This window comes from Serinus canaria, chromosome 5 (assembly GCF_022539315.1).
Source record: "Serinus canaria isolate serCan28SL12 chromosome 5, serCan2020, whole genome shotgun sequence".
Lineage (NCBI taxonomy): Eukaryota > Metazoa > Chordata > Aves > Passeriformes > Fringillidae > Serinus > Serinus canaria.
Window position 1 is genome coordinate 25932232 of NC_066319.1, and position 16694 is coordinate 25948925.

At 41.2% G+C, this 16694-nt stretch overlaps 2 protein-coding genes across 5 annotated transcripts in view; one reads left to right on the forward strand and one right to left on the reverse strand.

The window, feature by feature from the left end:
• Positions 1 to 14663, reverse strand: part of LOC103826650 (cytosolic phospholipase A2 epsilon-like) — a 32125-nt gene extending 17462 nt beyond the window's left edge. The window contains exons 1-4 of one of the 4 annotated variants that reach the window (XM_050975241.1): positions 14494 to 14663; positions 13696 to 13740; positions 12802 to 12874; positions 1870 to 2006 (exon numbers count right to left, since the gene is read on the reverse strand). In XM_050975241.1, coding sequence (XP_050831198.1) covers positions 1870 to 2006; positions 12802 to 12874; positions 13696 to 13740; positions 14494 to 14520 — 282 coding nt within the window. In that variant the 5' untranslated portion in view covers positions 14521 to 14663. Of the gene's footprint in view, positions 1 to 1869; positions 2007 to 12801; positions 12875 to 13636; positions 13741 to 14493 lie in introns of those variants that run through there. The other 3 variants (XM_009102052.4, XM_050975242.1, XM_018907644.3) reach the window with 3 other exon arrangements.
• Positions 1 to 16694, forward strand: part of MAPKBP1 (mitogen-activated protein kinase binding protein 1) — a 529170-nt gene that overhangs the window by 419044 nt on the left and 93432 nt on the right. The gene's annotated exons all lie outside the window — the stretch shown is intronic.

A 16694-nucleotide genomic window follows, 5' to 3' on the forward strand; every position in this document is an offset into this window, starting at 1 on the left:
TCCCAGCTACTCCCAGCTGGCCAGGAGAGGCATGCACAGGGTGCTGGCTGGCCAAGGGAGATCTCTGCCTGTGCCCCTGGCATGCTGTATGGGAAGCAGCCAGGGTGTCTGGGCAGTTCACTGTTTCTAACTCTCCTGACAGAGAATATAAGGGCAGCATCACTGGGAGCCAGGTAACGAACAGAGACAGCTCTTGGCAGGGCTGTGTGCCTGCCACCAGCTCTGGGAAGGGTCACCCTCCTGGAGCTGTGGGAATTGTGCCTACGGCACAAGCCTGGGAAACACTTTCTAGCCAACTGTTTGTCAGACACTCCTCGAAACAGATGCCCATCAGTAAACACTGCTGTTCTTGGGAAAAACCAGCACAAACAAGTCCAAACATGCCCTGTCACATTTCTTCCACAGTGACAGTGTATTATATGGTTTTTCTGAGCTCTGGCTACCATAATTTGGGAAGATGAATACCTCAGAAAAACACAAGACAGAAAGAAGACAATAATCGGATTAGCAAACTCTGCTCAGAGTGTAATGAACGCAGGAATTGCAGCATGTACAGAGAAACCTGCAAGAGCCTTATCCTCACTGCTGAGCTTTGGTTGTCCCAGATCCCCAGGATATATTTTTGCAGCCTACACTCAAACAACAGCCACCACCACCATGCTGCTGTTGCCACACACTGAAAACTAATCCAGCTAATGGCACCTGTCTTGTCTCCTCCTATAAATTTACTGAAAGTAAACATAAGGTCTTAACAAATGCTGCTTCTGAGTTCAAGCGGCTTCCATGGCCAAGGTATTTTTTTAGCTGTTCTGTGTGGTATTGCAGCTTTGAACATTTTTCAGGAAGAGCAGGTGCTCCTGTGCAAGAGCTGCAGATCAGTGGGTGTTTGTTCCCATGCTGCAATGTTTGCCCCTTGCCTTTCACCTCTCTGATAACCCTGCAGGGCTTCATGAAATTGTGCCTCACTGGCATTTTGAAAGGAGTTGGATTTTTTTTTAGGTTTTCAGGGAAAGCACTGGCTGTGGGCCACAGATGGCCAGACGTGAAAGCTGAAAGCTACCAAAGAGGGCCAGTGCCACCTAACTGTGGAAGAAAGCCTGAGAGCATGTATCATGGGCAGCTTCTGCAGCCTAAGGCAAGAGGGATTGTCCACTGGAGATCCTGTGGTGTAGGAACACACTGAGCTACTCCGAAAATTCTTTTGGAGGAGTTTATCAATTCTTGAGAGAGAGAGGGCACTGTCCTGCTGATTTGCCCCAGCACTAGGAAATGAAGAGTGCAAGCTGTAAAGCAGAGATTGATTGATTGCCCCTGGTGTGAAGTAAGCTTGGTTTACTTAGCCTACCACTGATCTTTGTGGACTCCTAGACCCTGATGTTGATGCTGCCTTTTGGAGGGACTTGCAAATCTTCTTAAGCTTTAACAGTTATCATTATGATAAAAGTTCATCAAGTTCTCTTTTACAAACTTCAACTGTTGCTTTGTGACCTTTTTTTTTATTTCTGGTCATTACAAAGGAATAATAAAAAAGTACAGCCCTGTGATCCTTTCACCACCTAGCTCATACATATCTTTTACACTATTCGATTTACTCTGAAATTTATACATTTATTAGTGAAAAGCCGTGATTAAAAAAGAAAAAGTGAAAAGTGATAGAACACCACAGGAATGGTTATGAAATATCCTGGGTAATTTTTACATATCAGAAAATTGAATTTAATTTTGCTGCTACATTTTTTTCCAAATCCCCCAAACAGCATCTTTGTAGTTCCTCACACATATTCATTTCTGGTTTTATTTTGCTGTACATATTGATCACACCATGATATCTCTGCCCCAAAGGAAAACCAAATGCCCTCTGCATCTTACCTTTACTTGGCTCTGGATCCTGAAGCAAAATGTTTCATTCCACACTGGATCTTTGCAGTTCTTAATGGTTCTGGTCCGTACAGTCTCCGGGGAGGCAGTGGGCAAGGACAGGCTTATGTAGCAATCGGTTTGGCTAACTGCATTTGAAAAGATGTTTGTAACTAACAAATTACTGCAAATATCTTAAAGCACAGCCTTATAGCACTGCATATATACAGCAAATTGCAAAAAGGACGTATTTCAATAGTTTTTTTGACAGCACTTTATTCAAAACCATTCCCTACTATTTGTTACCTCCTGCAAGTGGGAGCTCAGGTCATGAATGGAGATTCAAAGGAACTGCTGCAACAAAGGCAACTGGCAAGAAAAGAGTACACAGAGCTGGTCTGACTTAATAAACCCATTATTGGTACGTGCCCTGTTGGTTGGAAATGAAGAGATTTCTGTGATGGAGAAGAAAAACGCCTACAAATTTTAAGAGAACCTTTTTTCAAGAGTAAAATACTATTTTAACCACCTTCCCCATCTGGTGTGCTGCCCCCACATATCTGTAATCCAGTCCATGTAATGAGCTGTCTCACCCAACATGTGATCACATACCTTCACCATGAAAAACAATGCAAAAAATAGCAGTGCATTTTTATCTTACTGTGATTTAAACTCTGAGCCCTGATAGAGAAGAAAATTCTAATTTCTGACAAAGGTGGTAATGTCACAAAAGATTGCACAGTGAGCTACAAGTAAGGCATTAAATCTTAATACACAGCAGTTGCTTTGGGTTTGTTTTGTCTCCAGACTTGTCTGGGTGGGCACAGCTGTCACAGCATCTTCCCACAGCTGTGGGAAGGGGCACCTCCCACTAGACCAGGCTGCTCTGTGTGCTGGACAATGCCACGTGGTGTGGATGAATTGTCTCCTGTGGGTTTCCAGAGTTCTCAGGTGAGAGGTACTCACCTGGGGCACTGGGATACCTGTGCAACTAACGTTTCCTTTGTGTGTCAGTCTGATATATGTGGAGAATTGGTGGTGCTCAGGTATCTCTCTGATACTGCTAAGGAGATAATTGATTTTTCAGAGGGGGAAATGCAGGCTATTTTCTCCTAAGAGTGTAAAACTGTTTATGCCTTGTGAGCCTGTGGTAATGAACTGAGACCCTGACAATGTAGTGAAGAATGCAGGGGCTCAGTCTCTCTACACTGTCATCCACCCTTTCCAGCCCTCCCATTTTTAGCAAATCTGCTGTCCTTTCAAGGGAATTGACATTTCCTTTGTTTTCTAGGCAACTGTCTAGAAACAGCTGTCTCCAATGTCTCCAGCTCTAAAAACTTGTGTATTCACAGTATAGCTCAGCTTTGGGTTTAATAACAGGCAGTTTGGTGCTGTACATACACACGTGCTGAGAGGCAACATGAGCAGTTGGGTAACCTGCTGGAAAAGGTCTCATTACAGGTTGGTTCCATTCCCAGCCCTGTCACAGACTGCTAAGTCACTCTGGGCAATTGGTTTCATTTAAATTTATCTTGCTTCTCCATCTGCATTTCCCCACCAATAACACAGTGATAACTATCCTTTCCACTTTTGTAATCTGCTTGGATGTGACCCAGGAAGAGAGTCTGATCAGTAATTATATTATTCTTTCTCTACCAGTCTCTTGGGTTTCCTTCCACATTTTCTTTTAACTTGTGGGGTAAGCCATGCTGCAATGAATAGGTGTTGCTTAAAGCAACTTGTGCAATCAGGGTATGTATGATTTATCTTTCAGGTCTTCTGATACTGTCTGAACATGAAACATCTTCGAGTTTTTCAGCATGCACTTGATTGTTTCACCCTTCCTGCCAATAGTAGGTAAGAAATTACTTTAACTTTGCAATAATGTTAAAAAATATCCTAATATTACACACACTAATAATAGACATCTGCATTTGTAATTTCAAAATGCAAATGCAGAATATTTGCAATGCATCTGCTGATAACAATTTATTGGTAATGAAATATTTGTTTTGCTGTCTCCCACACACTATTTTTGAAAACTCTTTCATTGATTTTTAACATTTGAAAAAGATATTTCAAAAAGAACTTTGCATAGTTAGTGGTACCAGAGGAGCAGGCTGTTTCTTCAGCAACTGCAAGTTATGCACTAATGATGTATGTGTGTTTTAGAGAATTTGTTCATTTATGGTCTAGGATATCTCTCTGTTGCACACATGAGCTTGACTCCTGGTTTAGAAGAAAGGCATTCATTATTTTCAGAGTATCAAAGAAGTTATAAACTTGTGACTTACACTCTTGTATCTAGACAGAGCTGTGGTAGGTTCAGTTCTTCACCCTCTCTGAACACAACAGACCTATACCAACCTGAGAGGTTAGTCCACTCTTTAGCAAGGTTGCTCAGCCTTAATAAGAGTAAAAACAGAGTCCCAAAATCTGATGATCCATATTTAACACCAACTAGGTTAGCAACCAGTGAGGTCTCAGTCTCAACATAGCCTAAGACAAGATTGTAGATGGAGACGAAGATATTTGACTCTGAAAACAAGCAATCAAAGGCAGGACACTGCACAAAGAATAACAAATTATACCCCAGAACTGAAATGTTCAGGATGCATCTGGCAAGTTACATAAACAACACAAATTTAATTACATTTTGGACCAGATCCAAATACACAATGTTAAATGTAAGTGCAGGTGATGAGATTTAGCATTGAGATGCCTTTGCATATACTTTTAGCCCTGGAGAAGAACATGTGGATGCTCACTCAGTGTCTTCCATGTTGTATTCTCTTCCACTCTTTTCCTCCCTCCACCATAAAATTTTTTAACTCTTACCAGCTATTAAACATGCCTAAATTGAAGAGGATTGAGTTAGGCAGCCTGGCATATGAGAAAGAGCTGAAAGACTTGAGTTTGCTAATTAAGCAGCAACAAAAATGTTGTCAAATAATCTGTTCTGTAATGTCCAAATGATTGATACAAAGAGGAAAATTATCTGTGTCTCTGTGTGAACAGAGGCAAAAATTAGAAGACTACTCCAGCTCTTACAGGATTAGCTCTAGCAAGAGAGATTTTATAAATTTTTTTAGGTAACTCACTTCAGACTGTTCTAGTACTCAGACATGTATGAAACCATGACAGACAAGCTAAATTTCCTCCTGCTTCAAGAGATGAGTACCAGCCCAGGTGAACCTGTAAGGTGTCATATGGAAATGCTGCTGTGTAATTTCCATGTTTATGCTGTAAGGCAGAAAACAGGATAATCACGTCAGGCCAATTATAGTCCACGGAAAACTGCTAAGCCATTTCCCTGCCAGGGTTGACTATCAGGGAAAGAAGAGATAGGACAACCTTATATGGTACACCAGCCCAAGACAACTCCAAACCTCCTTCTTTGACACATATGAAATAAGACTGTAAGTTCCTTGGAAGAGTTGCCCCCTTTTCATTCTAAAAAGGTACAATGTCTGAGGAATAAGGCCTAAATCCATACATAGAGTCTCCAGGCACCATCACAATACAATCATCAGAATGAAACAACACCAAAAGCAGCACAATGTAATGCAGAGAAACAGCTTAACTACAGCTTAACTACAAATCATGCATCTCTGTAGGCATACCCTTTTCAGACCTTTTTAAAAGCATTGACATGCTTTCACTGCTCCAACCCTCAGATAATCAGCCAGTAAGACCCAAAATGTTGTATATTAGACCATCTTGGAGTGACAATGGGGTGCAATCTCAGCTCTATTGCTAGCTGAGATTTTTAAGAAGGTTCTTTTATTTCCTTTTAAAAATAAACTAGCCAAAACTAAGTCTTGGTCAGACATCAATGCTGTTGATGCAGATCAGAGAGTAGTTAGAGCATCTAAAGAAATCAATATCAGAAGAAAACATCATAGAAACAGATTTGGAAAGAGGCTGCAAGCAGTACACACAAATGCTTTGGATTTGAAAGAAAACAGGAGTGGGAACAAATGCCAGAAAGAGCTGAACCACCAAATCAACACTCACAAATTTTCTTTCTTCAGAAAGTGTTGTCAATAATGTTCACCCAATAAGGGAATAGAAACAAAATTGTTTTAAAAGTTTAGCTAAAACTTTTTGTTTTTTTAAGCATCATTATTTTGACTCAGAAATGCCTCTGACAAGGCATTCTTGGTCAAGATTGGTCCTAAACAAGTAAGAAAAGATGAGCACCTTTTTCAGGAAAATATTCAGAACTATTCTTAATTTAACTGCAGAATACGATGCAAACAATAGCACCAAAATTTGGAAGTGAGTCTTGCTTTTAACCTTCACTGGCTGCTTACTGCAGCACTACTTTATTGTCTCCTGCTGAGGGCACAGTCATAGAAAGTGCCCAAGAGAGGAGCCACGGTCCCATGGGGACATTCTCATGTATCTTCTCAGCAGTGCAAACTATCACAGCCATATCAAATCTAGCCTTTCTACTTTGCATTGGCCTCCCACATAACAGCAAATCACATCAGGGTTCTTGGTCCTTATCTACAAGGAAATCAGTGTCCTCCATTCAGCAAAAAGGTTGCCTAGAGTTCCAGAGAGCATCACTGATGAAGGACCTCAAGCTCTGAGAATCTTGCCTTTGGGCAGGGCTTCCCCTGGCACTACTCCAGGTGTTCAAACCTCCACAGTGACCAAGACATTCCACAGGCCTTACTGCATGGTGCTTTTATTGTACCAATCACCTCAGCAGTGTTCATCTACATCCATTGGTAGGGAGGCTGATAGAGACAGATGCATAAAACAAAACATGTCTCTGCTCAGAGGGCAAAGCATGAATCCCTAATGACAGATATCAGTCACACTGCATAACTGGATGAACTGCAGATGCTGCTGTTTTTCTTGAAACCGGAACAACCAAGACAGGTACTGAAGTGGAAAAAATCTATTGGGATTCAATGAACAAAAATGTATTTAAATATATTTTTCATAACAAAATATCAAGCATGAGAAGCTGTACCTTTGCCCTGTGTCCTGGTTCCAGCCAGAGCAGAGTTAATTTTTGCAATAGCCAAGAAGGGGGTATGGCCAGGACCCAGAGGTTATTGCCCAGAGATGGGGGAAGGGAGTTTCTTCATTAGTATTGTTGCTGGTTTTGCTTCCTTTCTTATCTCATTGCTGTTTCCAGTAAATTGTTCTTATCTCAACCCATAATCTTCACCTTTTTTTGACTCCAAGTCTCCTCTCCAGCCCATCCAGCGAGAGAAGCAAGTGGCACTTTGTTGGGAGAGTCTTAGTGGGAACTACCATTTCTAAACCACAACAGCCCATCAAATACCTCAAAATATCCTGAAGCAATTACTATAATGAGTAAACCTTTGTTATCAATCTTCTGTTATTTATGAATTATCAATAGTTATAATAATTGAATAATTGAATTATCAATATCTGTTATTTATTAATTCCTTGAATGTCCAAATAGCAAGTAATAGTACTGTCAACACAGGTTTATTGATATTCAATTTGTGGTTAATGTTTAGTGTCAAGCTAAGTATACTTTGGTCCTAAACTCAACACACAATTGTGCAACAGTAAGCAGGATATAGAGTAAAATATGGTCCTTATCAAGGATGATCAAAAATTCCAAGGTACAATAATTTCAAAGAAGATGTGGGAAACTATAATCATGGGAAAAGGCAATGCTCAGCTCATTTTCTTAAATGGCGAGAAGGCGTTACTCAGCTCAGCCCAAGGAAATGTGTAAACAGAAATCCTATTCAAAATCAAAGAACACACTTCATAATTATCTGTTTTCTGAGTGCAAACTAGAAAGGTTCTTCCTGAGCAGAGTCTGCCACTGCCTTTTAACTTTGAAAGCCAACTGGCAGAGGAAGAATGAAGGATCTTGAATCACCACATGGACCTGTGTCCTCCCAAAGCATGTGGTTCTGCATTGCTGCCATTACCACCTACTCATTCTAGCCTCTCTTCTCCACCTAAGCTTCTCCCTTGTTCATTTCCATTGCCTCCACCCTTTTCAAACCTGTTCTAAAACTGGTTTTGACATTTTAAAATATTTTGAAAGCTGTTTCAACCACTTGTTAACTAGAAGCCCCCACTAAACAAGATGATAATGAAGCCTACTAGGAACACATGGTACCATCACAGTTCTTAAAGTTCATACCTGTTCAAGGAAGGACTGGAGATGCAATGCCACCTGCACTGCCACAGTATTAAAGCACAGCAGCTGATCTCACCTTTCCTTTTGAGACAGAGATGAGCATACCATTTACCTAAGGTTCTTTACTTTCACCTGTCTCTCAGTCAGTAAATCAGTTCAACTTCCTAATGCCTCCATCAGGCTCCTGGTGTCCTTGCTGAAGCCCTGGCTTTGGAAATGAGCCCTGGTTTTGAGAAACTCTTCTGCTTTAAGACTACACCAAGAATCTAAAGGAAGCCATGAAGGAGCATCACACATACAATACCTTTGACTGCCAGGACAGCTTTCTGTTCTTGCACACAGAAAAAGGCAGAAGCCAGCATGGCTGCAAGAAGATACATGCACACCTACATAGAGCCCATTGATACCTAGCAGAAGAGATGCAATTATTTCCAGAGCTGTAAGGACATGTGCAGAGCAAGTAAGGGTCTCCAGGACTGTAAATAGCATTGTCCTTTTTAGTGGCAGCTTATGCTGCTGTCAAGGTGCAGAGAAGGCTCTTTGTCTCCACACTACCTACCATTAATACAATACAGTAAAATTGTATATAGTACAATATACACTACACTCCATCATGGCCATCAAAGACTTGAAAAAAAAGGAAAAAAATTAATTAATCTTCTAGATTAGAGAATACAAAACAGGTAACCTGAGGGAAACTAGGTTTATATATGTGTTTGGTAACAATGAACTCAGCAAGAGCATGAGCAGGCTTGGGTCACGTGTCGATGAAGCCAAAAAGAAGACTGAATAGAAAGGAACAGAAAGAATGCAGCTATGAAACTGATTCATGTAATGCTCACTGAGATTATCCATTCAGTTGTTATTCCTATTATTAACTGTGGTTATAACTTTATTACAAACAACAGTCAAGACCAGGCCTCCATTTCAACAGGTACCTCAGTAGTTGTGAAATTAGCTCTTGAACTTGATCTAATCAGCTTACAATTACAGTAAAAAAGCCCTGCTCCGGGATATGACATCACAGGGAGGATCTTCTTGTGATTACTGGCTGTTTTTGTCCCTGTTTCAGTTTCTTAACCAGTTAGGAAATCCCTGTTTACAGGATTTGTTGCAACCTGGCAGTTATCCACATAACGACTTCTCTGTCCTTGTGCAGATTCTTCTTGCCAAGCATTTGTCTTGGGCTCTTTTAGGCTTTCCTCTCCATTGATGCAAAAGCAGCCTGTCTGAGGAAGCAGTGACATCAAAAACCTAAATGAGGAGCCCTGAAAAGACACTAATGCTCTTTTTAAAAGGACCACATCCCAGGATTATTCTTAACCATTGCAAACATCAATGACCATGGGAAGCAATTTCACCCTAAAGTGAGTGTGCCATTAGCACAGGCCAGCCCAGGGAGCTGCCTGTTGGCACTGACCACATTGCCTGACTGCCCTCTTTGCACAAAGACTGCTGCTACCCTCTCAGACCAGTGGTACAGTCAGAGGTAAAGTAAAAGGAAATATACACAGCACATTGTGAGCATATCTTCAATCAGTCCTTTCCACAGACACTAACTTCCTCTGGAGAACGTGGCATTGAAAGGGGTTTTGTCATTTTGATGGTGTTACACAGGGTTTAGATGATATAAGGAAAAACATAGGTACTACTACCTTCTAACTTTTAAAATCAATAGGTAGTGTAGCATTGTGAGCTTGCTATGAAATTACATAGCAACAGGCTCAGCCAGATTTAGTACTATTGCTAAAGAGGAGCCTAAAGCTTTATTGATTGAGAATGATGATTGAGATTATCTTTACATACCAAAGAAAACAAACAAAAAAGTAGCTGTAGACTATTCCAGGAAAAACTTTTTGTAGCCTTAGTCTTTTCAAAATACTAAGTAAGATGTGCCCCCAATTCTAAAGACATTTTTTGTTTTCTGAATGGAGTATTTCTGTTAAATAGATGTATGTAGAAAATTTTAAGTTTATATTTAACTTGTAGCCTGTGAAGCAAGCAGGTTTCTCTTCCAATTTGCAGTGTAGAAGATATGTTTCCTCCTGGAAGATCACTGAACCCAGCCACTGAGAAAAGGGCCACACAAAACCAGATTTGCCAGCTGTGCCAGCCCGTGGCCTGCTGTGACTGCAGTGGCAGCCTCTGGGATCAGTGAGTGCTGGGTGTGCTCCAGTGGGACTGTACACAGCAAGGCAGGTCTGGGCAGCCACGCTGAAAATGAGATCTGCTCTGGGAAGTTAAACAACACACATCCATCTCTTGTTATAAGCAGCATGTGGGGTGAAATGCAGTGGTGCTTGGCTGGCAGACAAGGCTCTCCAGAAAGTAATTGTGCCGTGGTTAAATGGTGGAAATGCAGAACCCCGCATAAAGCTGGCTTCTGTGAAATAACTGCGGGACATGAGCAGAAAAACTATGCCCTCTTCCAGTGATCTTCTCTTGGAAAACAAGAACATGGAGAGCCCAGGCACATCAGCTTGTGACTTTTGCTCCTGATGCTGTCAGTGACTCCCCATTTTGCTGGTGCCACAGGCAAGCCCTGTTGGACAGTTGCAAAGAAATTGCATCCTCCAGGAAGATTTTGCAGAAATGGTGGATGTGTTTATGAAGATTTGTGACAGCCACAAAGCTGTGTCGGTTTTAAAGGCAGAGGTAGAGGCAGTCATATAATGATTAGCATTTTGCAATTCTTGAGATAAGTACAAGGGGGCGGTTGTCTTGCTGTAAGAGCTGACATATCTAATATGCAAAAAACGCCTTTTCACACCAGCCTGAAAAGGACCAGGTTTTCTCATGCAAGTGTGTCTGCTGGCCGTGCGAGGCAAAGAGAAAAAAGGAATGTCTGTTACTATTTAGTTAGCAATATAACCATTTAGACCTCCCCAAAGAATAACATCCTGAAACTGGGAATGGTGTTTTCCCATGAAACTGCAAATGAGTATCTTGGTTCCTGTCCAGAGCAAAGTGAGATAGCAAGTATCAAAATAAGATCTCTAAATGGCCTTTAGAAGTGAATAATTTGGGGTATGGCAATTAAATGCAAACACTACTGTTCACTCAGAAGTCAGATCTCTCAGCCACAGACCTCAAGAACCACAGACCTCTTAGAAAAGTGGGGCAGGGAAAAGCATGGTTTAGTGTTGGTCACACCCCAAAGCATTTATTATAAGCCAGTTCTGGGGACATGTTCTCAATTCAAATGAGACTTTGGACTGGTCTGGTATCACTATTCTTTTATATTTTCACTAGGAAAATTTAGCCAAACTCAAACATGCCTGGAAGTTGCAACAGCTATGTCTTCATTATATGTACTACTTAGATGATTATAGTTATACCTGATAACCTTCACAATTAGCCAGCCCTTCCTTCCGGTTCATAAGTAAACCTTATTCCTAACAGACTTTAACGCATATTAGTAGCCTAATCCTTGTTATTACACTTACACCATGTACAAACACAACCTTTTGTCTGATACACAGGGAAAAGGTCAATAGCATGATTATAGGTGATTGCCACAGCTAACCCATAATAAAAAATAGGTCCTATGTTATATGTCCAAGTGCAAGACATGGACTCTGCAGGTAGCAGTCCCTCATCACAAAGAGGGTTCATTAGGTGAGCAGTGCCACAGCTGAAGGAAAGCAAAGTGTACTCATGCTTGACAGGCAGTCTTCCAAAACCAACAGAGCACCAATGGCTCTTTCCAGCTGGAATTATTTCTGTGCCATCTTTCAACTCTCTGTCCTCATCTCTGTCACTCTTAACAACTTTAGGTTGTAAAGAAATAGTAATTAAAACAAATAAATGTGAGCCACATAAAGAAGTGTACTTGACACTCACACAGGTTTTATCACTCAATATTATGCTCTTTAACAGTCTCATTTCTTGTGCAGTATGTATCACACCATGTGGCATGGCTCTACTAACAAAATTATTTGCTCTGAGAGAGTGTACGTGCCCAGGGGAGATAAAAATTCACTGACTCTCTGCTGTGACACTGGTAAGCTGGTCCTGATTCTCAGAGGGTAACCAAAATGTGGTGCTCTCTTACACACAATAAAGAAAGGAAACTGGAATGGGGAGTGGATGAAGCAGCTCCTCTAAGACCCTGTCATTTATCACTGCTTCTTCTGCCACTTTCTATCAAAGACCTTCTTCCACATCTGGAAGCAAATCACCAGTGTTATAGCTGCAAACCTGAAGTCAGGTAATCAATCATCTGCTCAAAATGAGATACAGGATAAAGACTAATAAAAGATAAGTAGCTAAGATAAATAGCTATGGATATTTTTCTCTCTTCACTCCCACTTTTACTCATTCCAAGTCCTCAGAAACATTTCAGTGGTACTTGTTTATCCTGAAAAGTCTACTTCAAATACATTTCAGAGAAATTTTGACAGAAAAGAAGTTGTTTGACAATAAGAAATATAGTGCTCCTTCTACCTTTCGTTTTCTTGAAAGCAGAAAGAAATTCAAAAATTGCAACTGAGAATTAACACCCGAATTTGTTCATCAATCTGGCTCTGAACCTTGTTAGCAGTTAAGGTACTATACAGTACACCACAGTAGACATTTGCTATTTCCACTGATAATAGTAACATGCTATAAACCAAAATGTATTGTTTACATAAAAATGTATTCAAGGCATAGTCCAAATTCAAATATTCATCAGTATTTGAAGCCATGGTGCCACTTCATACACAGATACCAGTTACAAAGCCAGTAGCAAGCACACCTTCTTTGCTTTCAGAACCGAACTACTGAAAAGTGCAAAGAAAGACAGCGATACTCACACAGATCTGCCTTTCTCAGATTTTTCATTCTTATGATTTTCACAGAGAATGAACAGCAGGGGCATTCATCACTCTGCAGAAAAATGAAGAAGTTTATTACCTGCATTAACGCTAAATTGTTTATGCACTCCCACAAATTCCTGATGCAGTTTTCAAAGCCATGCAGCAAAATTGCACGATGAACTACTTGCACTACTTTGGAAGTTAAAATCACGTCTACATAGAGTTTTAAAAATGGAAAAATTTTGAAGGAATATTCCACTGTGTATATCTGTCACTGACAGAAGAAATAATTTTTTTTCTGGTACTGTTTAGTGAGTGAGGCACCATCAGCACAATGCAGTACAACATGAAAAAAGTAGATGCAAGAAAACAGCTTTGGAAGAATGTTAACAAGACTTCCCCACTCAAAACAGATGCTGGATATTTGCAGAAGGATCATTAGCTGAAAAGTCAAGTACAGAAGGAAAAGCAAATAACAGACCTGACTCAAAAAATTATAAACTCTTGCAGATTTTAGTACCTGAAACTTTAGCTATTGCTTCACTGAAAGCATTACCTAGTTCCTTTCCCATTCTCTACTAGGAAAATGACTCCACCAAATTCCTTAAGGGATTTATGTCACTCCTCTCCTTTTGTCCAGTTAGGAATTGATCCAGGTGAGAAGTTAAAAATTCTCCCATCACTCTCAAATTATGATAAGCTCACCTTGGTATGTTTTTACGTCTAACTCCAAAAGAGAAGGGCATGTTTTAATGTAATCTGTCTGGGTTTAAGTTCTAGGTGGAAAAAGTCTCCCCTCACCCCTCTATCTCTAAGAAGTCTCTACTTTTACCCGTGATGCTGTTTCAGTGGTTAAGGGAAAGGGGAAGAGCAGAGAGGACAGTCTCTTTCCTTGCTTTCCATGCGTGCTTTCCACACAAAGAGCATTGCCAGGTTCTGTTTAAAAAGATGAATTTGTAGATGCTTAGTGTTACTTCTACTAGATTGGTTAGATATTCATGTCTGTTATTGCTTAAGCTATAGGGAATGCCCCATTTGAGATCTGCAAGCATCAATACACATTTATCACAACACATATCACGTATATGGAGAGAAGCTCTCTAATCTCCATTATACAACCATGGAAGCAGGGCACAGAATAATCAAATAACTTGTTCATAGCAAACTGAAGGTTAATTTCAGAACTGAGATGGAGACAGAGTATATTCATTCACTGGAACCCAACAGTCAGTTTTAGGGCTTTCCCTCCCACTTCTGTTCCATCAAACAAATAAATAAAAAAAAAAAAAAGAAGACCACCCCCCCCAACTTCTGAGACAGATCAAGATTTTTTTGTGCACAAGACATGGAAAAATATGAAACTAAGACCATCATTATAAATCACTGGTTTTAGGCAGTGACCTTCCTGTGTGCATCACTACCAGGTGGCTGCTAGCACAGCTAATTGCACACCATATATTTTTATAGTCACAGCTGGCAAATGCTGCACTGTGAAAGAGCACAGTTTACACAATGCTTGGGTCAAACCACAACTAATACCAGCAAAGGTATAAGTCATCCTTACATAAATAAGTAAATGCATGCATGAACTTATAAATAAAAGCTCACAAGTCTTCTTCTCTTGACCAGAATCCCAGCCACAAACACACCCCAGGCCATCTACAGCTCCTGGAGCTCTCACACCCTTACCTCACGAGCACTCCAGTATGAGCCCATCCTGCTCCCAGCTGCATACGAGTCAGAGACGGATTGTCACTTCACTGTCAGAGGCAACACCTGTGATTCACAAACTACCTCTGCAAAACTTAAGGAGGCACCTGCTGAGGAGCAAGTGGTATATCCAAGCCCCACCTTCCTCATTGCATGGAAGGGAAAGTATGAGAAGAAAAGGGGAGGGAGTTTGCTGGGTTTGTTTGATAGCTAAATACCAGAGGAGTGTGTATAGGGAAGGCTGCACACACCAAGGTGCCAAGAGTTATCAGCAATTCAAGATAAGGGTGTGATAACACACTGCACTTATGCATGGATATCTCTGTTCTAGAAGCCTCAGCAATTAACAAACCAGAGAAGATAATTGTAGCTACATGTAGGCACACAGCACCCCAATCAGCAAACAAAAGTATCATAAATGAAAGAGTTTAGATGGCCTTTTCTTCAACCAAATTGCATTTATTTTCCTTTTCTTGAAGATAGAGGGGCTGAAGTTGCTTATTGGTAGACGTTTTCCCTATTTATATATTTATATGCAAATGTGTGTTTTTATTTCCCTATTTGTATATTTGCTAGTGGGATATAAATTTTCCTGCTTTCAGAAGACTTGCCCAAACGCAAAACTTCAAGGCACACATTGACTCATCTTAAATGTTAGCATCTTGATATTTTAAACACAATGCAGTGTCATCCAATTGTGATGTAAAAATGACACCAAAGTCTTCACATTTCTGGAAGAACACTGTGCAGGAGCAGATTAATAGCCATTGTCCGGGTCCAGCTACTAACATGCCCAGACGTCTGATATGGAACCACCTCTTCAGAGCTGCAGGAGGTGATACTATGTGCTCAGAGCAGCCACAACCTGTCTTCCCCTTCCAGCCTCACACACCAGGAAAATACACAGTAGAGTAATTTCTGACCTTACAACTTTTCTCTGAATGAAAATTACTTAAGCAAGCAACCATTTTAGGATTAGGAATCTACCCTCAATAACCTTTCAGTTAAAGAGATGTGAAAGAAGCGTAGCCAACAGGTTGAAGGAGGGGATTCTGCCTCTCTACTCTACACTTGTGAGACCCCACCTAAAGTGCTGAGCCCAGCTCTGGAGTCCCAGCTCTGGAAAAATATGGACTGGTTGAAACAAGTCCAGAGGAAGAACATGAAGATAATGAGAGAGCAGGAGTACCTGTTAATACCCAGACCATGGAAAAATATGTTTTCTCCTTAGGTAAACTCTTCCCCTACCCCCCCCAAAAAAAAAAAAAAATCCACAAAAACCCCAAAAATGCCACTACCAAAAAAACCTCCAAACCCTCAACAAAACATAACCAAGCAACACTGAGAAGCTGTTGTGGTTAGATCTTGGCTGGATAGCAGGTGCCCACCAAGGTCACTTTATCATGCACCCCATCCTTTTCAGCTGGACAGGGGAGGGAAAACTTAAGGAAAGGCAAATGGATTGAGTTAAGCACAGGGGGAGATCACTCAACAATTATCATCAAGGCAAAACAGACTCAGCTTGGGGAAATCAGCCTAATTTATTACAAATCAAATCAGAATGGGATAATCAGAAATAAAACTTAAATCATAAGACACCTTTTCCCCACCCCTCCCTTCTTCTTGGGTTTTATTTTACTCCTGATATTCAGTAGCTCCTCCACCCCAGTAGCTTCACTCTCTCCAGTGTGGGGTCTCTTCCACAGAAAGCAGTCCTCCATGAACTTCTCCAGCCTGAGTCCTTCCAGAGGCAGCAGTTCATCACAAACTGCTCCAGTGTGGGTCCTTTCCATTGGGGTGCAGTCCCACCCCTCCAGCGTGGGTCCCTGCCTACAAACCTGCTCCAGTGTGCACTCCTTTTTCCATGGCCCACAGGACCTGCCAGGTCCTGCTCCTTCCCAGGCTTCCCACAGTGTCTCATCCTCCTTCAGGCATCCACGTGCTCCATGTGGGGCTCTCCAGGGATTGCAGGTGAATATCTGCTCCACCATGGGTTGAGAGGGACAGCCTGCCTCACCATGGCCATTGAACAGCCAGTTAAATAGTTATTTAGCAATTGTTTAGCACAGGCATCAGGGGAATCTCGGCTCCACGGTCCAGAGCACCTTCACTGACCTTCACACCTGCAGTCTGCTTCTCTCATGCTCTCACTCCTCTCTCCCACTGCAATGGATGCTGCA